The sequence below is a fragment of the Neoarius graeffei genome, chromosome 9, assembly GCF_027579695.1.
Source record: "Neoarius graeffei isolate fNeoGra1 chromosome 9, fNeoGra1.pri, whole genome shotgun sequence".
NCBI lineage: Eukaryota > Metazoa > Chordata > Actinopteri > Siluriformes > Ariidae > Neoarius > Neoarius graeffei.
This window is the reverse complement of record NC_083577.1, coordinates 39828708-39856270: the sequence shown is the minus strand read 5'-3', so window position 1 is coordinate 39856270 and position 27563 is coordinate 39828708. Positions and strand designations below refer to the sequence as shown.

The 27563-nt window shown below is 41.1% G+C and overlaps 1 protein-coding gene across 1 annotated transcript; it reads right to left on the bottom strand.

Moving 5' to 3' along the window:
- Positions 1-1141: 1141 nt before the first annotated feature.
- LOC132891215 (potassium voltage-gated channel subfamily E member 2-like) lies at positions 1142-23810 on the bottom strand. Its single transcript, XM_060928688.1, has 2 exons — positions 23671-23810; positions 1142-1579 (listed from the first exon to the last, which is right to left on the bottom strand). Exons 1-2 carry the CDS (start codon positions 23797-23799, stop codon positions 1205-1207), a joined length of 504 nt encoding a protein of 167 aa, XP_060784671.1. The 5' UTR covers positions 23800-23810; the 3' UTR covers positions 1142-1204.
- Positions 23811-27563: the final 3753 nt, after the last annotated feature.

Sequence of the window (27563 nt, the reverse complement as noted above, 5' to 3'; positions counted from 1 at the left end):
GGGAGTTTTTCCTTGCCAATAAATCCACATGGGGTGGCATGGCAGTGTAGTAGTTAGCATTGTTGCCTCACAGCAAGAATGTTCTGGGTTCAAGCCCAGTGGCCGACAGGGGCCTATCTGTGTGCAGTTTGCATGTTCTCCCCGTGTCTGTGTGGGTTTCCTCTGGGTGCTCCAGTTTCCTCCACAGTCCAAAGTCATGCAGTTAAGTTAACTGGCCACTCTAAATTACCCATAGGTGTGAACAAGTTTGCAGAAAAGAACTGGCCACCCTACTGCTACAATTCTGGCCACATCAACCAAACATGGTTCACCTCAAGCCTGGTTCAGCAGTGATTATGACGACTAAATCTACATACAGATTAAAGGTTTTTTGTGACAATGTCTTTTGTTAAATGGGGTATATGGAGAATACTTAATCAAACTGAACTTAGTACTCCAATTGTTCCTGACTGGATTCCATTCTACTGTGGAAAACCAAAAAATATACCATCTTGCAGGGGACGAACAGACAGTAGAAGGCGTGACCGACCTGTCAAACCAGACAGGAAGGCCACGCCTTCGGAAACATCAGCTGATAAAAGATGCGTCACCAATAACATCCGGTGACACTCTGAAGAAGACGACAGTCGTACATCGAAACATGTCAGGTAAACAAGCCTAAAAACTAGATGTCTGATAAAAAAGAAAAAACTAACTATATTTAAATATATGACATAATGAACGTAATTGAAAGACCAAAAAATATATTTTCAAAAATGAGAAAATAGTCATCCTAGATTGTATACCTTTACAGTAAGTTTTCAGTTTGTGATATGACCTGCAGTACAGCTTGTGTAGTGAAGCACTGTAGTTTGCAAATCAGTGAAGTTTCTGTTGCCTTCTCCTGAGCTTTAACCCAACAGAGCGCATATGAAATGCCCTGGATAACAACATCAAGGTGAACATTGCACACTGAACTGTACATTCAGTGGATCACAGGCCCTTACTATGTTGAAGAAATCAAGCCACAATGTCTGTTAAACAGTTATTGCTTTATTTGTTTATAGGAATATCAGCCCAAGTGGTACATTCGTTTTGACCATCACCATGTTTTTCATCATTGAACTTAGTGCTTAATGCCATTGGATATTTATACAATCAAAATAATCAAGAAGTTAAAGATGTTGCACCAGTCAACATGTGTTTTTCAAGCAGACAGCGTAGGTCAGGGTGAGCAGGGTCCATCAAAGGTTCTGGTGCTTGGGTTGGAGATGACATAGCTCTGGTTGTATGTTTGAATCTGAGGTTGGGAGTTCCATTCTCCCTCAATGTACTTATGGTAGGGGTCATTGGAGTGCTCCCTGCGTTTGGACTTTACTGTGCTCACTAGAATGGCCACCACAATGAAGGCAAATATCCCGATCATTACCATTAGGTACCAGATAATGTTGTCGAAGTTTTCTTCAGCTAGTTTGGCATTTAGATCACGTTCAGCCTGTGTGGTGTTCCACTGCCACTGCTTCAGGAAATCATCCAGAGCATGAGTTAATGAATCCTGCAGGTGGAGGGTCAGGTTGGACCAATCAAACGGTGTTGTCATCTAATTAGTGTAGAAGACAGCAGAGAGGTAAGAAAAAAACAAGGTTGTTATTTGTGTTGCTTTCTATTTTAAAGGCATAGTTCAATGAAAATGAAATGGAGTCTGGAGTTTTCTCCTTTCATTTTTCCTTGGAGCTACAGGACTAATTCTGCAAACAAGCAGTAGTAGTTTCTAGTTTATTACTGTGCAAATGGCATGCATGCATGGAATGTGTGACATTATTAAAACTGGCTGAGAATGTTTCACATAAAAAACTATCATTATTATGTCAAGCAAGAAAAAATATTAAAAAATATGTGACTGAGCTACTGTGACTTCGCTTGTAAGAGTATTTTACTGTAGGAGCTGTTAGTTTCAGACATTTTTATGCTCCAGTTTTCAGACACATCAGTGTGCTGAATTATTAAGAGCAAAGTACTCCTTTCTCTTCAACAACAGCTTGTGTGTAACTAGTTTTAAATGGCTAGCTTGCTACTCCAGCCCCAGGGAGAGTGAGAAAGCACACAATGAAACCCTGCACAAACAAATGGTAAAACATGCTAAGTCATTAAAAAAAAAACATGCTGCACATCAATTATAAGCTAGAAGGAAGTTATATATTTATGTAAAATACAACCTAATTTATGGATGACATATTTTGGCCTTGTTAAGTACATCATATCATAGATATAGCATATCAGCAGACATTAATTTATATGTCCAACCATTTGATACATTATAACATTATACTGTATCTGGAACCACGAGCTCGCCTCGTGGTTAGCGTGTCCACCTCTCGACCAAGTGGTTGTGAGTTCTACTCGCAGTCGGGTCATACCAAAGACCATCATAAAAATGGTACCTACTACTGTCTAGCAAGGCACACTGCAATACAGATGCGAGTAGGGAAGTCAAACTCTCGTGGTTACCAGAGGACAAGCCCCCTACTGTAACCCTAGCTGTATAGGCGAGAGCCTGAGGGCTATCAAAACGGAGATCGGCGCCGCACCCATACACCTTAAAGAGTTGGTTAGTACTGGGACAGGAGACTGCATGGGAAGACCAGATTTTGGCATGAGAGGGATTTTGACTTTTTGATTTTGACTATCTCTGGAGAAAACAAGTTTTGCCAAAATCATTCTTTGAAAACATAAGTAGATTTAACTACAATGAAAACATAGTATTACTGAGTAAAATCTAATAACCTCAGAGTAACCTAATTCATTATACTATACCCCTGATTCAAACTCATTGGATTGACCAACACACAGTATAATGGGAAAGTCCAATGAGCTCAGTGCAGATCTGAGTAAGAGGATCATAGATTTACAAAACTTTGGAATGACTCTTGAAGCCATTTCTAAACAACTGCAGATTCCAAAATCATCAGTTCAAACAATTATAAGTAAGTGCAAGTTACTGGGAAGTGCAGCCACTTTGCCAAGCCACTTTGCTGGAAAGAACCCTCAAACTGTCACCTTCAGGTGAGAGAAAATTGATTCAGATGTTCAGGAACAATCCAAGAACCACCTTCCATGAACTGAAAGCTGCTAGAACATTGTTTACAGTCAAGCATGTTTTACATCACCATGGCCTGAAAGGCTGACATCCGAGAAAGAAGCCCCTGCTCCAAAATCAACACCTTCAAGCTCAACTAAAGTTTGCAGTTGATCACATGGACAATGAAAAAGTCTTATGGAGGAAAGCTTTATAGTCAAATGAGACAATGATTGAGTTGTTTGTCCACAGTCACTAGAGGTACAGAAGAACACTGTACTAAGTGTTAAGCGCGGTGGTGGTAGCATCATGTTCTGGGGCTGTTTTGCTGTCAGTGGAACTGGTGCATGAAATAATGAAACAGGAGTTTATTGAAATGTGAAATAATAAAGTGGGAGTGAATAATAAAGGAGGAGTTCATGAATTCTTCAGCATAGCCTCAAACCATCAGAGACTTGATTATAATTGGGTGTTCCAACAGTACAATGACCCCAAACACACATCAAATATGGTTGTGGAGTGGATATAGCAGGCTAACAATAAGCTTAAAACAAGTCCTGACTGCAACCCTTTCAAAAATATGTGGACTGTGCTTAAAAGTGGGGTCTGAAACAAACAAATTTAATTGAACTCTACCAATGCTGCAAAGTGAATCTGGTCAAATATCCAACCAGAATTCTGACAGAAGCTTGTTGGTGGCTACGAAAAGCATCTGGTCAAGGTGAAACTTGCGAAGAGACATTTAAACAAATGTACAGTGCATAATATCATTAAACAAGTCAAGGAATCTGGAGGAATTCTGCTGCATAAAGGGCAAGAGCACAAGCCTAAGCTGAACACCTGTGATCTCTGATCCCTCAGATGGCACTGCATCAAGAACCATCATTCATCTACCGTATAGCTGATATAATCACATAGACTCAGGATTACTTTGGCAAACCTTTGCCAAGCACTACAATACAGAGTTACAGTCATAAATGCCAGTTAACACTTTTCCATGCAAAAAGGAAGCCTTTTATTAACTGTGTCCAGAAGTGCCATCAACTTCTCTGGGCTCAGAGGCATCTGGGATTGACCATCACATAGTGGAAACGTGTATTGTGGTCAGATGAATCAGTATTCCAGGTCTTTTTTGTAAGAAACGGATGCCATGTGTTCCGAACCAAAAACAAAAAGGAGCATCTAATCTAAAAGCCAGGATCTGCCATAGTATCAGGTTGTTTCAGTGCCCTTGGTAAAGGTATCTTACACTTCTGTGATGGCAGCATTAATGCAGAAAAGTACATTGAGATTTTGGAGCAGCATATGCTGCCTTCAAGACAACATCTTATCCATGGACACCCATGCATATTTCAACAAGACAGTACAAAACCACATTCTGCACAAGTTACAAAGGCATGGCTGTGGAAGAAGAGGGTGTGGATGCTTTGCCTGTCCCCACTAGAGAATGTGTGGTGAATTTTGAAACAACAAATGTTACAATGAGCCTATACTATTGCACACCTTAAGACTTGTTTGCAAAAAGAATGGGACAAAATAACACCTGAAAGACTTCATCAGTTGGTGTCTTCAGTCCTTAAACATCTGAAGTGTTGTGAGAAGGAATGGAAGCATTGCAAAGTGGTACATGCTCTCAACATTTTTTAAATGCATTGCAAGAATCAAAATTGAAATAAGGGTTTGTTTTAAAAAAAAACAACAACAATAAAATTCATGAAGTAAACATCAAATAATGTGCTGGTGTATTGTTTTGAGTGCAATACAGCTCAAAGATTATTTCCATATCATTATTTTCAGTATAGTGGCACGGTGGTGTAGTGGTTAACACTGTCGCCTATTGCCTCACAGCAAGAATGTTCTGGGTTTGAGCCCAGCGGCTGACGGGGGCCTTTCTGTGTGGAGTTTGCATGTTCTCCCCGTGTCTGCGTGGGTTTCCTCCGAGTGCTCCGGTTTCCCCCACAGTCCAAAGACATGCAGGTTTGGTTAATTGGTGGCTCTAAATTGACCGTAGGTGTGAATGTGAGTGTGAATGGTTGTTTGTCTCTCTATTTCAGCCCTGCGATGATCTGGCAACTTGTCCAGGGTGTGCCCCGCCTCTCACCCATAGTCAGCTGGGATAGGCTCCAGCTTGCCCATGACCTTGCACAGGATAAGTGGTTACGGATAATGGATGGACGGATGAATATATTAAGTGTGCTGTGCCTTTTTGATCCTGTATGTAAAATTCTAACCCTGTGTTGATTTCAGAAATCCCAAAATAAATTAAAACTTGTGCACCAATTTTTTTTCCTCTATTAAATATGTAAATATGCTTCCCTGTCCACTGTGTAATTGCATAGCAGTCTTGACCAACTCAGGCTGTGTACTGTCGAGCCTAGGGTTAGCCATTGGGGTTTTATTTTTCTCTATTTAGTTGTACTTTGTCTGATCATTTGTATGGTTGCTTTGTTTCCTTGGCTGTTTGCTGAGTGTTGGTATTTCAACAAAATATTACACTGTTATTCTGGCACTTGTTCAGTTGGCACTGGAACTTTCTTGTCTAGAAGTTCCTGTACTTCTTGTACCTGACTTTTGCACTTGTTGTACGTCACTCTGGATAAGGGAGTCTGTTAAATGTCATGTAATGTATGTTGTACAATTATTCTGCCACAGAAAAATAACTATTCAAAGAAATCACTGAAAGCCCACTAACATTGCCATGAAATTCATGTCCATAATGAGTATATAGAAACACCTGACTTCAAGTGTACATAAAAATTGCACCAAAGGTTGGTGCATAACAGGTAACATGAAGCTATCATTCCACACAAACATCAGACTCAGGTGAACCCGTAATTTAGATATCACTATAGCAATAATATATTCTGGTGGTTTATAATTTTTTTTTAAATTCTAATTTAACTGCACTAATGGGCAGAAGATTTTGTCATGAAGTTTTAATCAATCAATCAATCAATCAATCAATCAATCAATCAATCAATCAATCAGTCTAAGGTTTGTTTCTCTCCCGAAGGAGGAACCTCTCCCCAGCCTGCCTCCAGCCATCCTGATCTTGGGCTGACCTAGTCCACAGTGGTCTCAGAAGTTTGTCCCTCCATGCAGTTTGCACAGTGATAAACTGGTATTTTATTTACTTTTAGCTCCTGTGTAGTATCTGTATTGAACCTTAAAGTTGAACAATATTTTATTTAAAGAATTGGCAGATGCAGCAGCAGTATACTATAATAGCATATTTTATATAAATATGTATGGTGTGTTAGATTGTATTATACAAAATGATTAATATTAAAAAAAAAACTTTTCTACCTGATCATGTATCAACATATTAAATTTAAACACACCAAGCAGCAGTGTTGTAGTCAAGTCACTAAACCTCGAGTCCGAATCCAGTCTCAAGTCCCCACTGTTGAAGTCCAAGTCAAGTCCAAGTCATTAAAGAAAATTTCAAGTCGAGTCCACTATTGATCTGAGTTGAATCTGAGAACAAGACTCCAACCGCACCCTTTGATGGTGGCTGTTGCTGCCTTTATGTGAAACCATCTCTGCTACTGTGTTGAACTAATGTTACTGCTTGACTGCCCCATTTTTATTAATAGGGTACAGATATAAAGCTTGTTCGTCGCTCAGCAAGCCCCGCCCACTATCAACAGGACAAATAACATGAGAGAGGGTTAACACTAGCTAGTTCATTGGTCAGCAAGCAAGCGTCGCTATCAACAGGGCAATGAACATAGTGTGTCACTTCCTTCTCTGGGTGGAATCTTGCCAAATGACGATTGAAGTTCGAGGTTGTCCCCGTCATCTCTTCGATAGTTCTTCGATAGTTCTTCGATATATGGAACAGATAGCAGTGCATTTTTTCTCACTGCATGAGAAGTCTGTATAAGCAAAGTGGACAATCCTAGGGGCGTCTCTCCAGGCATTTTAGCGCCGTTAATGTTAGTTTGTTCCTGAACATGATGTATGAACAGGTGAATGTGCATTCTCTTGTATGAAATTAGTATAAAAATTAATGTAGATATAAATATCTTGTGCCAAATTATTATGGCATGTTACAAAAAATAAAGAAAAAATCTGAGTCCTCATCTCCAATTTACGAGCCCGAATGCAGTTAATGCACAAATCTGAGTCGAAGTCCGCGTCATTAGTGCTCAAGTCCAAGTCAAGTAACGAGTCCTTAAAATTAGGGCACGAGTCGGACTCGAATACTACAAGCCTGCCAAGCAGTGATAATATAGTAGTTATAATAATAATGTGAATTGTCCTTTCACTGGATCAATACAATTTATCTTATAATAATAATACTGTTAGACAGGTAGAAAATGATAACCAATGATAAAATAATCAATGTTTCGTACAGTATAGGTACAAATAACTGCCATCTGCTTATTTTATGAAAAGGCATCCTACAGGTTCCTTACTAAATTACAGTTCTACCAGAATTTGCTAAGTGAATACGAGAAAGCCATATTCACCACCAACAAAAAAAAAATTAAACGATACAATTTAATTCTAAACCTTGAGTTTTAAGATGTTAGATATCTTTAGATTTCACACTGCACTTGGTTAAGACAATCTTGACTCATTTCTTTTGCAACAATAGTAAGATACACAAGATAAGTCATTTCTGTAATTACAGGACATACGGTAGAATGAATCGCATTATAGAGAAAGTGATGTTAAACTTACACTAGTTTTAGCTCCGGTGATGCTTTCCTGTGCAAGAGAAAGTAATAAACAGTACCAGTGATCAGAAGTACCAGGCACTACCTCTCACATTCTACACTATTTAACTAAATTGTGTGTGTGTGTGTGTGTGTGTGTGTGTGTGTGTGTGTGTGTCCTACTTTCCCATATCAGCTCCTTGCTGCTCCATTATAACAAATCTCATTCCTCAAGGGCATCTTTGCTCAAGGGCATCAGTATTTTCTCTCAAAACAAATTACAAATCATTTTCGATTACAAACTCAGAAAGACCACAGAGCCAAGTGCTGATGATTAATTCTTCATGCGCAGTATTCTGATTGAGTTGTTCTATATACCTGAAGTTTTACACATTTACACAATCATCAACAAGAATTTTTCTGGACAAAATTAACTTTTTAAAATCTCTTCATAAAGTTTGCACAACAATATTCTTTCTTTACCAAACAGTAAATATGTTTTTCATAGCTTTAATGCAAAATGTATTATATATGTTTCTTACTCGAATGCAACCATGTGCAAAAGCATATATTTCTACAGCTCAATTTCCAAAAGTTTTCATACATTCATATTGATTAGACTCAAGTTCAAAACCAATTTACAATTGCTAATAATTTGTTCAGTACAAAGTTGTTGTTTTTTTCCCCAAAAAAACTCTTCATACATCTACTGTATCTATTAAAACACATAGCTTAGTACATTGGTTCACGCAGTCAGTGGGTTACTAACTCAACATCCCTGTTCACATGTACAAGCAAGTTTCAAATACAAACATCACATTACAGTTCTTTGTGAAGTCTCACTCCTACGTTATGCCAGTTACCTGTATTATTCCAGACTTTTGTTCTGTTATTGCCAGTCTGGTTAAACTGTAGTTTGTTTTTGTGCACAGTTTAGTCTTTGCTTAGTTACATGAGGGCAGCACGGTGGTGTAGTGATTAGCACTGTTGCCTCACAGCAAGAAGGTTCTGGGTTCAAGCCCAGGGGCCTTTCTGCGTGGAGTTTGCATGTTCTCCCCATGTCTGCATGGGTTTCCTCTGGGTGCTCCGTTTTCCCCCACAGTCCAAAAACAGTTAGGTTAACTGGTGGTTCTAAATTGAGTGTGAATGGTTGTTTGTCTCTTTGTGTCAGCCCAGCGATGATCTGATGACTTGTCCAGGGTGTACCCCGCCTCTCGCCCATAGTCAGTTGGGATAGGCTCCAGCTTGCCCACAACCCTGCACAGGATAAGCTGCGATGCGTAATGGATGGATGGATAGTTACATATGTTTGCAGATTTGCATATTAAATCTATCTTGCCTTTTGGATTTTTTCTGTTTTTATCTGTTTAGATTTATATCAAACCCAGAGTTTGCATCCAGACCCATGCAATGTTCTGACAGGATCATGGATACAAACCATGGATGCAGCCCAGTCTGACTGACCAAGATAAAAGCCCAGAACCCATGCATACTAAAACCAACCAAATGCTAATTTGGTGAGTCAGCCACCATTTCTTTCTGTTAAGCTCGTTGTATTGAAAGTGATTCTGCACCATTCAGACACTCAGTAATCTGTCTTTCTAGTTTTTCTCAACACAAGAGCCATAAGTAACTTCACCAAACAACCACCAATAAGGTCACTGCCACACATCATGTACCTCTGCTATAATTGGAGACAAGTGAGGAACACTCATTTCTGGTTAACATCATCCAATTTTCCCATCATTTTTGTGCTTATCTGGTCCCAGTGTTTTCTCTTATGCATCCAATAACCCCTTGATTATAATAACAAGCTTGATTGAAAGACCTTAGATCATTTTTGGATTCATCTCCATTAGCCTTTCCCTGCGGCACGGTGGTGTACTAGTTAGCACTGTCGCCTCACAGCAAGAAGGTCCTGGATTCAAGCCCAGCGGCCAGTGAGGGCCTTTCTGTGTGGAGTTTGCATGTTGTCTGTGTGGGTTTCCTCCGGGTGCTCCAGTTTCCCCCACAGTCCAAAGACATGCAGGTTAGGCTAATTGGTGGCTCTAAACAGACCGTAGGTGTGAGTGTGAGTGGTTGTTTGTCTATGTGTCAGCCCTGCGATGACCTGGCGACTTGTCCAGGGTGTATCCTGCCTCTCGCCCATAGTCAGCTGGGATAGGCTCCAGCTTGCCTGCAACCCTGTAGAACAGGATAAGTGGCTACAGATAATGGATGGATGGATGGATGGATGGATAGCCTTTCCCTGTTGAAAGTAAATACATGCAATCAAAACTGGAATTCACAACTGGAACTGGAAGTTGCTGGAATTCCAACAACTTAAGAAAATATTCACCACTAATCCCATTCTTAACCGTCTTGACTCTGCCCTGCTATTCATCACAGAACTTGATGCCTCTGGGACAGCTTGTTTCAATGACAGCCATGACAGGAAAAAATCTCTACCCAGTGGCCTTCTTCTCAACAGAAAGTTTTGGCAAAGAAAATGGGTCTGGAGGAATGAAGCCACTGGCTTGAGGCACTTTAGGGTTAAGGGCCCAGTCCCACAAGACTATACCTATAAAAAATTATACCTATAACTGTAACTACAACTATAATGATAACTATAAATAAAATAAACTGCAGTTTATGTGGTTGGTGGTCACACCAGACCGATAATGATACCTATAGCCCAGGCCTGGGTTTATCGGTATTGGTGAGATTGCTTCTGGACCAATTTTTCCAAACCTGTACCTGATCCAATAAAACATCTGACCAATCAGGTAGTTGTCTACATGTGATGTTGTCTGAGCATGTGCTATTTTTCCTGTGCATCTTTGTACATCCTTGTTGCATCAATGGAGGAGAAGCTGATTATAGAAGTGCCAAAGATCCCATGCTTTATGACAAAAAGCACAAGCTGTACAAATATACAGCCAAAAATTAAGATGTATGGAAGATCATTGGCAGTAGAGTGGGTATGATTGGTAAGCGTGTGTGGGTGTGTGTGTGTGTGTGTGTGTGTGGTTGCGTGCTCTAAAATCTCTGTAAATCATGCTCATGTTACCTAGCACCAGCTGTAGATCATGTAAGAAAAGATTTTAGAGCATGAAATGTCATGTCACACTGGGATTTGAGCCAATTTAAACCAAGATTTTAGAGCGCACAGCCATATACAATACACACACTACACACATACACACTACACACACTTTGCCAAAGAAACTATCTGTGGATCATGTAAAAAAGATTTTGCAGCACGAGGTCTCATGTCTGATACCTTTTCCTAAAGAATATTCACATGGTAATGGCATGATAATCACTTTCACTCCTTTGGTTTCGATTGTTTTTCTCTTTTGCGGTGGGAACGCCCACCGTAAACAGGATAAAATCTGTCAGCCATAGTTTAGGCTACCTGTTTGTGTTAAAGGTTCATTTATTAGCACTCTCAAAGCAAAACACACAAGCATATGTCATATATATGTACAGTGTATAGCTGTGTGTGTCATGCCACTGACTGTCCGAGTGGGTCTGTTACATGCGGGAGTGCCAAGAGTCTGAGATTAGCAGTCATCTATGTGCTGCAGGATTTCATGCACCCAGATTCTCCTTTACTTCTTCTTTCGGCTTTGCCTTCTGTGCAAAATGAGCATCAAAAGCAGCTCTTCCTCACTTTCACTGTCAGCCATTGTGTGCTGCCGAGCGCACTGGGTGTGCACATAAACAACATATAACCGCTACATTTTCCCGCAAAAACCAACAATCAGTAGTCAGGATTATAGTTGTGGTGTGACTGCTCCAGACTGGAACTAAATTCAGATATACAGTGCTCAGCATAAATGAGTGCACCCCCTTTGAAAAGTAACATTTTAAACAATATCTCAGTGAACACAAACAATTTCCAAAATGTTGAAAAGACAAAGTTTAATATAACATCTGTTTAACTTATAACGTGAAAGTAAGGTTAATAATATAAACTTAGATTACACATTTTTCAGTTTTACTCAAATTAGGGTGGTGCAAAAATGAGTACACCCCATAACAAAAACTACTACATCCAGTACTTTGTATGGCCTCCATGATTTTTAATGACAGCACCAAGTCTTCTAGGCATGGAATAAACAAGTTGGCGACATTTTGCAACATCAATCTTTTTCCATTCTTCAACAATGACCTCTTTTAGTGACTGGATGCTGGATGGAGAGTGATGCTCAACTTGTCTCTTCAGAATTCCCTATAGGTGTTCGATTGGGTTCAGATCAGGAGACATACTTGGCCACTGAATCAGTTTCACCCGTTCTTCTTCAGAAATCCAACAGTGGCCTTAGATGTGTGTTTAGTCATGTTGGAAAAGTGCACGATGACCAAGGGCACGGAGTGATGGTAGCATCTTCTCTTTCAGTATAGAGCAATACATCTGTGAATTCATGATGCCATCAATGATGTAGGTGCAATTGGTAATTAAGTGATCAATTTCATTAAATCAGTCTCATTAAATCAGTCTCATTAAATCATTAAATCAGTCTCATTAATTAATCTCATTAAATCAGTCTCATTGAATCATTAAATCAGTCTCATTGAATCAGTCTCATTAATTAATACCATTAATTTTGGTGCTTAATAATAAATTACCAAACAGCTAAATTATGGTATATTCCAAATTATTATGATCACTTACCATATTACACAACTCATATGCACCTTGGAATTCTTTTGAGATTGGGCGACTTCAAGTATATTAGGCACAACAAATAAGCACACAGTTTCAATAATAATTGAATTTATTATAACAAAGATAAAAATGAATAATAGCAGTTGGAATCATTATATACAAATATGATATGGTATGTTCATATACTTGATGAACAGGTGTGTGAACGTGTGTGCGTGTGTTATCTGAGGTGTGGGGGTCACCACATGGGATTTGAGGAGAACAAAGGCTTTGGTTGCTAGCTAAGATGTGTTGGCCACATGTGGAGACAAAGATTAGCCTTGTGTTGCTAGCTAAGACAAAGGAATGCTAGCTAAGGTGTGTTTGTGAGGCCTGTGGCCTAAACAAAGACTAGCCTGGATAGCTAACTCCACTAGCTTATAACACTACTAAATCCACCGAAATCTTGATGAGGTCAAAATATGTGTAAGAATGAAATTAAGAGTGTTAGGAAGGAATAGAAGAAGCATGCAAAACCTATCTATTAAACACAACTGAGAGATCAAAACAAAATAGAACAATCATCAATTCAACACCCTAAGTGTTTACAGTGTACACAATTAAACCATTCCTGAGTTTAAATTCACACTGCTTCATAAAGCTAATTCCTAAGACTAGTTTTATGCCCCAAAATTGCCAGTCTTACTTAGTATCTTGCCTCTATGCAAAATTATGAAGAGATGTTCCGAGACTTTTGGAGTCCACAGGAGCACGTGAGTCGATTCCGTGGAAACGCAGAGAATTCTTGGTCCGAACGCTTCGTAGTTCGTGGAGGAGAAGTCTCTGATCAAATAATGTGCACAGCGCTTTTAGTTAGAAGGAAATCCAGTCGCTTCTAACTGTAACTGCTTTGAGCGGCAGTCTTGTAACGTTACTATAATACGAATAAAAAACGGTTGTAACTCATCTGAGTTAGACCGCGCGATTCTGGATTTCTACCGTGGCCAGTGGTAAACAAGGAAATCGCGCTAAATCGTGGATGCTCTGAGAGCAGATGTCTCCTTTGTCTGTTACCGCGTGGTTCACAGAGCCGAGGAGATAATGTCTCTTTATGTCTACGGATCCAAGTCCTAGAACCAAAAGAGAAAGAGCTGGAAGTTTCCGGGTTACTTATGGCTTCCTGGAGGATGTGACGTAGGTGATCCCGCCCACGCGTGACGTAGGTCAACGCGCAAGTTGGCTGATGGGAAATGTAGTTTCTTAAAGGATATGGGACATGAAACATAAAAGCACGCTATATCAGTTTCTTTCCATTAAAAATATGAATTAATTGCATCAACAAATACAAAATCATCTATTAAATTCAGCAAAATCGTTATATTCGTGATGATTATATGGCATTTCTGCTCGACTTCCGATATGCATTTTTTGCAACCGGAAGAGCTGCTGTCACGTGATCATACGTAACAAAAACTTTCGGGCACAGCACAAGCGGGTAGATGAATGGAGAAGTGGGTGACAAGAAAATTGTTTTTATAGTCTTTAAAGTACATTGGACATCATACATTGGACATCATGGTGTATTGTGCTGCTTATGGTTGCAATAATTCCAATGGGAAATGCCCTGGAGTAAGTTTTTTTGCATTCCCCAAGGACCCGAAGCTGAGGAAAGTGTGGGCTCACCTGCGCATGCGCAGTAGGCTTCGCGCATGCGCAGTAGGCTTGGTAGGACAAATCCAAGAGGTAGGATAACTTTACAGAACACCTGTTGAAAAAACTTTGCACCTACTGTTTCCCACAAACTGTGTTCGGACCATTTCACTGAGGATTCTTTCAACATTAATACTCAGGTACTGAGCGATATTAATTCATGAAACATGAAACAGGAAGTATAAGGATGAGAAAAAAAACAGTTTAAATCAGGAAGCTGCGCACATTTGCGCCAGGCTGCACAAATGTGCACAGCTTCCCGATTTAAACTGTTTTTTTCTCATCCTTATACTTCATGTTTCATGAATTAATATCGCTATTTTTTTTTTTTAAATCTGATCTGCGCGATTCAGCCGTGAAAAAGGCAGCATCCGCCGAAAGGCGCGCTGTTTGCATCCCTGCGTGATGGAGGCCAGGGGACAGGGCAGGAATATTTTTGTTGATATGAGTGATCCGGTGCGATTTCGCGACCCCCCTGTTGAAGACCTCTGCGCTAAGCGACTGAAAGCCGAGGTAAGGATTAGTATTATAATTTTGGGTGTATCAATTATTGATTATCATAATTCTGACTCATTTCACCATTTTGAATGTTTTCATCTCGGACTCTGGAAGCATTGTATCTCAATCAATCTCGAAAAATATCAGCAAAAAAAAAAACTAGCTTGCAACGGACTTTAGCTAGATCTATGATGAACTTTCAGTGTATGATACAAAAATAATACTTCTTTCAACAGATCATTAGCCTTTGAGCAGAATTGTTTTTAACTTACCAGGAAGTGTTATCGAGCCGACCGCTTTCAGTTTCATGGGGACTGAATGAACCCTCACTCTCAGAATCATCTGACCCGTCAGAATAAAGACAAGATCTATGTTCATGTGAATTTCCAGCTATCGGTTCGAATTGATAGGGTCTAACTTCACATCTCTGTGAAACATCGGGAATATTACTGTCGATGGTGTCCATTTCGGTAACCTGTTTACATTAGATACCCAAGCGCTGGCTCCTTGGAAAGTTTTTGTTACGTCACGGGTCACGTGACCACCTAGCTCATTAACGAATCATTGTTTTACGCTGATGTGTAAAAAAACTTGAATAATGTGATGATTTTCACATTTTTGACGCCCTGCAGTGATTTAGATGGCATTTCTTATGTCCTTTATACATAATTATGCCCAGGTAAAAATCCATGTCCCATATCCTTTAAAGGGGCTGTTGTAGTTCTTAGACGGACTGTGTTACCTACAATGAAATGCAGCTCCCTGACACCAGCAGCACTCATGCAGCCCCACATAAGGACACTGCCACCACCATGTTTCACTGTAGGCACCATGCATTTTTCTTTGTATTACTCACCTTTGCGACGCCATACAGTTTTGAAGCCATCAGTTCCAAAATCATTTATCTTGGTCTCATCACTCCAGAATATAGAGTCCCAGTAGTCTTCATCTTTGTCAGGATGGGCCCTGGCAAACTCTAGGCGGGCTTTTTTGTGCCTGGGCTTTAGGAGAAGCTTCTTTTGTGGACTGCACCCATGCATGCCATTCCTCTGCAGTGTACGCCGTATTGTGTCACAGGAAATAGTCACCCCAGTTTGGCTTTCTATTTCTTTAGATAACTACAGTGAACTTGCATGCCGATTTTCTTCAACCCTTCTCAGCAGAAGACGCGCCTGTCGAGGTGTTAACTTTCGTGGATGACCTGGACGTCTCTGTGAGATGGTTGCAGTTTCATCTTTGTTAAATTTTTGTACCACTTTTGCAACAGTATTCTGACTGATAAGTAAAGCTTTGCTGATCTTCTTGTAGCCTTCACCTTTGTGGTGTAAATAAATTATTTTCTTTGGGGAATTCTGAAGAGACAAGTTGAGCATCACTCTCCATCCAGCATCCAGTCAATAAAAGAGGTCATTGTTGAAGAATGGAAAAAGATTGATGTTGCAAAATGTCGCCAACTTGTTCATTCCATGCCTAGAAGACTTGGTGCTGTCATTAAAATCATGGAGGCCATACAAAGTACTAGATGTAGTAGTTTTTGTTGTGGGGTGTACTCATTTTTGCACCACCCTAATTTGAGTAAAACTGAAAAATGTGTAATCTAAGTTATATTATTAACCTTACTTTCCTGTTATAAGTTAAACAGATGTTATATTAAACTTTGTCTTTTCAACATTTTGGAAATTGTTTGTGTTCATTGAGATATTGTTTAAAATGTTACTTTTTGGGGTGGCACAGTGGTGTAGCGGTTAGCGCTGTTGCCTCATAGCAAGAAGGTCCGGGTTCAAGCCCCGTGGCCGGTGAGGGCCTTTCTGTGCAGAGTTTGCATGTTCTGTCCGTGTGGGTTTCCTCCGGGTGCTCCGGTTTCACCCACAGTCCAAAGACATGCAGGTTAGGTTAACTGGTGACTCTAAATTGACCGTAGGTGTGAGTGTGAATATCAACCAGGCTCCAAGTATACCAAGGCTGATGTGCTCTCAACATTAACTTGGCTCCTATCAGGGAGGAGACCACAGAAACTATTCTTCCTGAGTAAGATTTTTTAGGGCCATCACATGGGATATAGATCACAGATGATCCCATGTTCAAGCAAGGGAAAGTCATCCCACATGTCCACAATATCCAGCCAGACAAAGCTATGTGCCACATCTTTGAGATAAGCTGATCAACTGGGTGCATTCCTCCATTGCCATAGGCCACCCAAACCCAGTGATCAGCACCAAATACTACCGTTTATATGATCAGAGATATCCTGTGTCATTTGTACCCAAGCCAAGGTCACTTCAACTCTCAGCCTATACACATTGCCTGATGTCCATGGTCACACATTAAAGGGAATTGTCCATACAACACGACACACAACACTATTTAAATAAACAGTTTACTTCAATCCAAGCAGTTTCAAGGTATGGTGGTCAGACGCGCAGCTTGTGAACAGGCAAGGCGGGCAACTGCTTGGGGCCCCCTGGCCCAGGGGCCCCCCCGAGAGTCGGGGCCTGAGAGCTTATTTATTTTGTTTTGTATTGTTTTTATTGTTCTTTACCATTGTATTTTCACATTTGGAATTTAAAAAACTTTGGTTTCATACATTTTTCATTGGTGTCAGATTATTTATAACATATTGGTGATGAACACTGGTCAGAAGGGCCCCCTGGAAATTTTTGCTTGGGGCCACAACAGACTCTAGAATTGCCTCTGATGGTGGTGATAATAATAATAATTATTATTATTATTATTATTGGGTGGCACATTGGTATAGTGGTTAGCGCTGGTGCCTCAAAGCAAGAAGATCCGGGTTCGAGCCCCGTGGCCGGCGAGGGCCTTTCTGTGCGGAGTTTGCATGTTCTCCCTGTGTCTGCATGGGTTTCCTCCGGGTGCCGCGGTTTCCCCCACCATCCAAAGACATGCAGGTTAGGTTAACTGGTGACTCTAAATTGACTGTAGGTGTGAATGGTTGTCTGTGTCTATGTGTCAGCCCTGTGATGACCTGGCGACTTGTCCAGGGTGTACCCCGCCTTTTGCCCATAGTCAGCTGGGATAGGCTCCGGCTTGCCTGCAACCCTGTAGAACAGGATAAAGCGGCTAGAGATAATGAGATGAGATTATTATTACTGAGGATTCAAATGACGCCCCATAGCCTAAATTGTATCCATAGCTGAATTAACGACTTGGCCTAAATGAATAGCCTTAATCAAAATGTGTAGTCCGCTACACATCACAACAAATTACTGACACTTTGGTAACATTACCATAAACCTACAGCTTTACATAGCCGGCTATTCTGTGGGATAACACACCAATTTGTAAGTTAGCTTGTGCTGTTGAACTGTTACAATTTTACCTCAGCTGGGTTTCTGTTACAGCAACACTACATCTAGCAACAACTTCAGCTGACTGATTGGTGCTGCACTGAGCTTTCTCCTGCTAGCATTGACCGCAGTCAGCTATGGTTTGTTTGGTCAACCACTACATCTCAATTATGGGGTGCCAAGTGTCACCGGGCCCATTTCGTGGATGAAATGCATTTCGTCCATCACAGAATGCATTTCGTCATCACAAAATGCATTTCGTCGGACGAAATGCATTTCGTCCATCACGAAATGCATTTTGTTCCAGTCTGACAAGCAATGTTATGTCATATACAACATCGCAAAATGTAGCTTACACATTTAAAGGCTAAATAACATAGATGACAAACAATGTCACTTAGGCCTACAAGAAAAGACTATGGTTCACCTGTCCAGGAGCAGATGAAGTGATCTGTCAGAGCTAAATGAATGATTTTGGTTCAGGCAAAGATTCTAGCACTCTGCTAAAAAGTTGTTCCTCAGCTCCACCAATCAAAATACTGGAAAGGCTATCACCAGAGGTGTTCTAGAACATCTCTGCTCTCAGCCTGAGCCCATCTTAAAGTAATCCACAAAACAATACACGAGGTGTTTGCTGAAATCTGGTAGAAGTTTCAGTCTGGGTTTTGGGGGCTTTTTTCCGGGGGGTCTGTTGGTCATGGTTAAAAACAGGGACATTTCCAGGGACAGCTCCAGCCGGGGACAGGCCACCAAAAACGGGGATTGTCCCCGGAAAACGGGGGCGTCCGGTCACCCTTGAAGTGTGTGCCAGTGGAGAGCATGTGGCTTTCTATAATGCAGTGCAGTGTTACAAACGACAATACAAAAAGAGAACACATCTATATTTAGTATTGAAAATAATATTTCATCAAGTATACACAGAGTGTTCTCGACGAAAACATGTGGAGAGAGTTTTGAAAAGATGGATTTGATGAATGTTAGTATTATGTTCACCAACAGGTGGAGACATATGCAAAGGAACAGAGAATGTTTCCTAGGCTACGTACTCTTTGTTTATGTTAGGGATTTAAATAGTATCTGAACGTAATAAAGAAAATAACATTAAAAAATATTGTGTTAATTAACATAATAGAGGAAATAAGTAAAAATTCAACGTGGATACAGGAAGAAGTGTGCTTCAGATGATCTGCATTGCAATGTTAGTTAAATTACATTCAGCAATTCATTTAGACAAATCAAAAATTTTAATGTTATTTTATGCTTAAAACTGTATGAGACATGTCAACAAAGGTAGATGTTCATCGCCCTATTAAGAGCTGAACACTGCAGTTTCAGAGACAGTGTGTGGGCAAGAGAAAAGCCTGAAGCCTTTTAGCAAGCCTAAATGGCAGAGCATGCATACGGTATGTAGGTGATGAGTAGTTCAGCAGTTTCCATTCCATTTGAACTGCATTTTATCATTTGAGAAACTGCCTAAAAAGACATGCTAATCCTACATGGTGCTGAGAAATTTGTGCACACGTTGGTTGGGAAGATTTCATATACAGGTAGTCGTCGACTTACGACTGCATTTGGTTACGACTGACCGGTCGTAAACCGATTTGGTCGTAAGTCGGCCTATGTTAAATGAACGTAAGTATATTGTGATGTGTAATGATATTGTAATCATCTTAAAGTCTTATTTTATCAAAATTTTCTTATTTCATTACCTTGGCTCATTATTTGGTTTAAGTCAAACACTGCATACTACACTGCGTACAGTACAATTCGTTTAATATGTGCAAAACAAAAAATACGAAATACAGGTGTGAAAAATAGAAAACATTTTAGTTTGAAATATACCAAAATACAAAATTTAGTGACCGCTGGCATCACTGGTGCTTGGCTGTGGGTCGTCTACGTCATCATCAGCTGTTGCAGTGCTCGGGCTGGCGGGAGCATTTGCTCGTTTCATAAACCAGGAGCTGGGGCGGAAACTGTATGACGGAGTGCGCAAGAGAGCGCGAAAGAGACTGCGCATGTGCCTGGAGCTGGGGCGGAAACTGTATGACGGAGTGCGTGAGGGAGCGTGAGAAAGACTGCGCATGTGCCTGGAGCTGGGGCGGAAACTGTTGTATGCGGCAAGAGGCACTGCCGGGAGCTGGGGTGGAAACTGTCGTACGCTCAGCTAGCTCAGCTGGGAAACACTTGCCAGTCATAACCAGACGGTCGTAAAGTCGATCGGTCGTAAGTTGCATAGGTCGTAAGTCGACGACTACCTGTAATGTATCTCACAAAGGTAGCACTCATGGTTAAGGTGAAGGAGCATCTTAAAATTCTTGGGGGAAACATTATTAAATAACACTCATCCAGAAAAAAGCTACAGAGTCATAGTTAAACATCACTGTCAGTACAACTGGGTTGATAATATGTACACTCTCAGAAAATAAATATATGTTATTTACCAGCTGGGAGATCCGTATGGTGAAATACCGTGACCGAGGTCTTGAAAGTACTGAGTGAGGCCCTCTGGGCCGAGGTCAGTATTCAAGGCCGAGGTCACAGTATTTCACCATACGGACCGACCTTAAGCTGGTAAATAATATATTTATTTTTTTCTTTACCAAATTCTAACAGAAAACGAGAGCGCCCGAGAGGAAAAACCAAGCTGAGCCGCCATTTTGAATCCTCGTTCACGGCTGTAATGCAAATTGCTTCCTCCTCGGTATACAAGTGCACTTCCATGGCAGGAAAATAAAACTACATTTTGCTGCCTATGTAGTCCCCTATTTATACAAAATTGAGTCATTCAGGATTCAGCCATGTTTTTGCTCGGCAATAGAGGTTTTTAGAGGCAAGTTAGAGGTTTTTAGCTTTCTCCTGTTTCTCCTTTTTAAAATGTTTTCTTTTATTTCTTCTTCCTCAGGGTAGTAAAACTCGCTTTCGCTGTGAACACTGTCGTTATCGCTATCCATGATGTAAAATTAATGCTATTCTCCTGAGAAATGCTGCCAAAAATTTATAAGATTTTTGAAAACTTATAAAAAAAGATAAATGTTAAAAAAAATTCGACTATGTTTGTTGTTGTTGTGAACGAGCGAGTCGCCAGAGGTCCATAACTGGGGTCTGTATTGTAGGATACAGACCCGCTCGCCAGCCAATCAGAGCGCAGGATTTGATGGAAACCGCACCGCGAAAAAAAAAAGCATATTGCTTTTTTTTTTGCATACTGCACCTTTAGAGGTACAACAGCTTGTCACTGGGGCAGGATCCTCTAAGGTACTTATGTGTAACCTTTATATACTGCTTGGGAACATACAGTGGTGCTTGAAAGTTTGTGAACCCTTTAGAATTTTCTATATTTCTGCATAAATATGACCTAAAACATCATCAGATTTTCACACAAGTCCTAAAAGTAGATAAAGAGAACCCAGTGAAACAAATGAGACAAAAATATTATACTTGGTCATTTATTTATTGAAGAAAATGATCCAATATTACATATCTGTGAGTGGCAAAAGTATGTGAACCTTTGCTTTCAGTATCTGGTGTGACCCCCTTGTGCAGGAATAACTGCAACTAAACGTTTCTGGTAACTGTTGATCAGTCCTGCACACCAGCTTGGAGGAATTTTAGCCCATTCCTCCATACAGAACAGCTTCAACTCTGGGATGTTGGTGGGTTTCCTCACATGAACTGCTCACTTCAGGCCCTTCCACAACATTTCCATTGGATTAAGGTCAGGACTTTGACTTGGCCATTCCAAAACATTAACTTTATTCTTCTTTAACCATTCTTTGGTAGAACGACTTGTGTGCTTAGGGTCGTTGTCTTGCTGCATGACCCACCTTCTCTTGAGATTCAGTTCATGGACAGATGTCCTGACATTTTCCTTTAGAATTCGCTGGTATAATTCAGAATTCATTGTTCCATCAATGATGGCAAGCCGTCCTGGCCCAGATGCAGCAAAACAGGCCCAAACCATGATACTACCACCACCATGTTTCACAGATGGGATAAGGTTCTTATGCTGAAATGCAGTGTTTTCCTTTCTCCAAACATAATGCTTCTCATTTAAACCAAAAAGTTCTATTTTGGTCTCATCCATCCACAAAACATTTTTCCAATGGCCTTCTGGCTTGTCCACGTGATCTTTGGCAAACTGCAGATGAGCAGCAATGTTCTTTTTGGAGAGCAGTGGCTTTCTCCTTGCAACCCTGCCATGCACACCATTGTTGTTCAATGTTCACCTGATGGTGGACTCATGAACATTAACATTAGCCAATGTGAGAGAGGCCTTCAGTTGCTTAGAAGTTACCCTGGGGTCCTTTGTGACCTCGCCGACTATTATACGCCTTGCTCTTGGACTGATCTTTGTTGGTTGACCACTCCTGGGGAGGGTAACAATGATCTTGAATTTCCTCCATTTGTACACAATCTGTCTGACTGTGGATTGGTGGGGTCCAAACTCTTTAGAGATGGTTTTGTAACCTTTTCCAGCCTGATGGGCATCAACAATGCTTTTTCTGAGGTCCTCAGAAATCTTCTTTGTTCGTGCCATGATGCACTTCCACAAACGTGTTGTGAAGATCAGACTTTGATAGATCCCTGTTCTTTAAATAAAACAGGGTGCCCACTCACACCTGATTGTCATCCCATTGATTGAAAACACCTGACTCTAATTTCACCTTCAAATTAACTGCTAATCCTAGAGGTTCACATACTTTTGCCACTCACAGATATGTAATATTGGATCATTTTCCTCAATAAATAAATGACCAAGTATAATATTTTTGTCTAATTTTTTTAACTGGGTTCTCTTTATCTACTTTTAGGACTTGTGTGAAAATCTGATGATGTTTTAGGTCATATTTATGCAGAAATATAGAAAATTCTCAAGGGTTCACAAACTTTCAAGCACCACTGTATATGGACCTTTTTGGCCCTAAGAAGGGACACACAGTTACCTTGAGGTCCAATAATGGGGGTACATTAGTGTAGACTGTAGCTTGTGGGACAGAAATGGACTCCTATTCTATCCCTATTTCTGACAGTGTAGGTGGAAAGAGCATGCTATCACAACTACATCATCCCCAGACAGGTCCACCATGCAAGGCTTCAAAATATATCAGGACATATTAGAGGAGAATAACTATATCTGGGGAGAAGATCAACAAGACAACAACTCCAAATTTATGTAAGACTGATTCAAGACTGGTTTCAAAAACAAGGTGAAGGTCCTTGCATGGTTGAGCTAATCTCCAGATTTTATTGATGGTGGCTTTTGAAATTCCAAGTTCATCAGAGAGACTATTGCACCCTTGGGAATTGAAGATGATTTGCCAAGATTGGACCAAAATTGAAACACAAATGCTGAAAAAATCCTCATACACCATAATAATCTCATAACATCTCTAACAAGTTACAGTGTTATTGTGTGATAAAATATCAGGTCTATCAGATTACAAAATGCAAGTGCAGGCCATACAAAATGCTCCTTGTCTTTTCCTTTATATGGGTTTGCTGAGAGAAGGCGAGCAATATGTGTAACGGTGTTTGTTTGTTTGTTTGTTTGTTTGTTTTATGATTGTAAAGAAATGATTTACTGCATTAGACACAGAAAGAAATGCATATGTGCCTCCAATTTTCATTCATGGTGAGTTTTAATAAATGGGACTACAAAAATGTGCCACTGTAGAGCAATCAGAAGGAAAAACAAAACAGCAAAAAAAAACCAAGTATGAGTTATCTTTTTAGCAGATGACGTAAAATTGCTGCTTCACTGAGTCAAGAGTCACATCCAGATTCTTTTGCTTCAAGTCTTACCTGGAAGCATTTCATTCTTTGTGTGGCGGAGAAGAAAATACATCTTCCTTCTCTCTTTAATATTGGAACGATGTTGCACGTTATATGTCCAACGTGTGTGGGCGATTTTCTTTGCGGTCCAACTGTCATTCTCAGGAGCACAGTCTGTTCAGGTCCTGAACAACAGGTTACTGTTTTTTTGTTTTGCTGAATCCACTTGAGAAAACTTTTTTTTGTTTGTACAACAGTATGATTACAGGTCCCAAAAGGACAAAATGTACAAAACAATTTGCTTTGACAGTGCACCACCTTTTTTGGGCGAATGAGTTATTTTTAAAAGCTGCAGCACAAGAATTTCTCATGTAAGGTTTCAGAACCTGTTCCACTATCTCTTAAAAGAGAAGAAAAGCTCAACTAGCTTTTAAAGAGTATGCTATTAAGTTGCCATGATGACCCAGTAACTATACAGGAAATACGTTCATTACTGACTGTGGAGACGCACGTTTATTAAACAATTAGTTATTGGATTATATTAAGCAAGGATGACTTGAACAAGTCAGGTGCAGCGTTAAGGTAATGAAATCACTCAATTAACCTTTAACCTTCTGCAAGTCACAAGTTGCTTTTTCAACAAAAGAGGTGTTTAAATTGGACGGCACAGTGGTGTAGTGGTTAGCATTGTCACCTTACAGCAAGAAGGTTCTGGGTTTGAGCCCAGCGGCCGACGGGGGCCTTTCTGTGTGGAGTTTGCACGTTCTCCCCGTGTCCGTGTGGGTTTCCTCCGGGTGCTCCGGTTTCTCCCACAGTCCAAAGACATGCAGGTTAGGCTAATTGGTGGCTCTAAATTGACTGTAGGTGTGAATGTGAATGGTTGTTTGTCTCTATTACCCTTTTTCCACCACATCAGTTCCAGGGCTGGTTCGGGGCCAGTGCTGGTGCTGGTTCACAACTCGTTCAACTTGCGAGCCAGCTGAGAACCAGTTTGCTTTTCCATAGCTCAGGGTGCTAAAGGGAGCCACGTCATTACGTCACTGTATACGTCAGTTACGTCGCTGCGTTTGCATAAACCTTGACGCGAACATCGAAGCAACAACAACACGGAGAAGAAGAAGAAGCAGCAACAACAACAATAATGGATGACTTTGCATTTGTACAGCTGCTGCTTCTGGCTTTATGGTGCTTCATTGGGATCAGATCCAATATGTTTGTGTTGATCGACAGGTTTTGAGTGGACGGCGATTACGTTCTAGGAGACAGGTAATAACCTAATAACGTTTTGACTCTTACTTACACTGAATGTGAGATGGTTATGTTAGCCTTTGTTATGAGCTAACGTTAGCCGGCGTTATATCCCTGCTGGAATCGTCACAAATTCACAAACATATTACTGGCGATTTTTAAGTCGCCGCTGATATCTACCACAGCGGTAGATGTGAGGATGCTTAGCTCTGTAATGAACTTAACTTACTGAAGTGAATGTAAACAAACTGCATGGAAATACAAGTGAATGATTTATGTTTAACCTCATTTCTTTAACCCTTATGCCTCACTAAGGACATTTTTGGCTTGTCAGTTGTTAATTTTCTTTATTATTTTGACTGTGGGGACGGCATGGTGGTGTAGTGGTTAGCGCTGTCACCTCACAGCAAGAAGGTCCGGGTTCGAGCCCCGTGGCCGGCGAGGGCCTTTCTGTGTGGAGTTTACATGTTCTCCCCGTGTCCGCGTGGGTTTCCTCTGGGTGCTCCGGTTTCCCCCACAGTCCAAAGACATGCAGGTTAGGTTAACTGGTGACTCTAAATTGACCGTAGGTGTGAGTGTGAATGGTTGTCTGTGTCTATGTGTCAGCCCTGTGATGACCTGGCGACTTGTCCAGGGTGTACCCCACCTTTCGCCCGTAGTCAGCTGGGATAGGCTCCAGCTTGCCTGCGACCCTGTAGAACAGGATAAAGCGGCTAGAGATAATGAGATGAGATTAGATTACTGGCGATTTTTAAGTCGCCGCTCATATCTACCACAGCGGTAGATATGAGGATGCTTAGCTCTGTAATGAACTTAACTCACTGAAGTGAATGTAAACAAACTGCATGGAAATACAAGTGAATGATTTATGTTTAACCTCGTTTCTTTAACCCTTGTGCCTCACTAAGGACATTTTTGGCTTGTCAGTTGTTAATTTTCTTTATTATTTTGACTGTGGGGCAGCATGGTGGTGTAGTGATTAGCGCTGTCGCCTCACAGCAAGAAGGTCCAAGTTCGAGCCCCGTGGCCGGCGAGGGCCTTTCTCTGTGGAGTTTGCATGTTCTCCCCATGTCCGCGTGGGTTTCCTCCGGGTGCTCCGGTTTCCCCCACAGTCCAAAGACATGCAGGTTAGGTTAACTGATGACTCTAAATTGACCGTAGGTGTGAATGTGATTGTGAATGGTTGTCTGTGTCTATGGCTACGTTTACATTACGTCGAATCAGCGGATCATCAGATTAACGTTCTTAAAATGATTCGCGTTTACACTAAAACCGTTAGCCGTGCACACAGCAACACCAATACGCGGATACGCTCGGCTCCGCAGGCATCCTGCGCTCCAAATCACTCCGCCCTGAACAGCGAGTGCCCTCTGGAGGGTGCGCACTCCGGCCCTGCGCAGCTCACAGAGTGCGCGAGTGAAGTGAACAAGCCACGATTCGGGACTGAGCCGCTGTGTGTGTGATCCCAGCGCATATCACTTATTACTTGCAAGTGGAAGGATGGCAAGCCTAAAGACAATCATAACTACACAGTAGGCAGTATTTGCATCAGTATTTGCAGTATTTTCATACTTTTATACTCTTTAATGAAAGGTGATACAAGGCGGAAGTCCGCGCCGTTTTTCAGCAGTCGCGTCACATGACCAACGCCAGCGAATCAGGAAGGTGGATGTCACAGTGACGTTGTCCAATGAGACGCCAGCTAGAGCTCAGCACAGCGTATCCGCGTATTCTGAATGTTTACACAGCACCGGAGCTGATACGATCTAGATTGAATACGTGGACGCTGGCGGATTCCCGTTTCCCCGCTTTTCCAGGGGGGTTAATGTAAACGGACAGTGCATCCGCGAAGAAAACGAGACAGATACGGTCTAGTGTAAACGTAGCCTATGTGTCAGCCCTGTGATGACCTGGCGACTTGTCCAGGGTGTACCCCGCCTTTCGCCCGTAGTCAGCTGGGATAGGCTCCAGCCTGCCTGCGACCCTGTAGAACAGGATAAAGCAGCTAGAGATAATGAGATGAGATGAGATTTTGACTGTGTTCATACATATAGAAATATAATAAGGTCAATAGAATATAAAGTATGGCAAATGTGCTGTACATTAACTCCACAAGTAAATGTAACACTTGTTATGTTTCCAACACTCACACATGCACATTTATTTCTCAATACACATCCCACTCTAATCTAAGGGGAAAAAGAGGCACAAGGGTTAAGTACCATGATAAATATTTGTTTGAGTATTGATGACTCTCCACACAACATGTTTATTTACCTATACATTTTTCTCTTTACAGGTAATCTTGCGACTGATGGCAAGCCGGAGATCACATGTTATCTGGGCACACCCAAGATCTCGCTACTGGTGGGACACAATTGTTCCTGATTTCACCTCTCACCAGTTCATGCAGAATCTCTGTGTGTCCCGAGAGTTGTTTGAGTATATCTGCAGTCGGGTGAGGCATGTCTTGGGGAGAAGGAACACAAATTACCGTTTGTGTGTCCCAAACCAGAAGCGGGTGGCTATTGCCATCTGGAAGCTGGCCACTGGCGGTGAATACAGGACCATCAGCCATCTTTTTGGAGTAGGCGTGAGCACTGTCTTTAATTGCGTTCAGGATTTCTGTAACACAGTCATCAAGGTGCTGCTCCCTGCCCACATTACATGCCCTG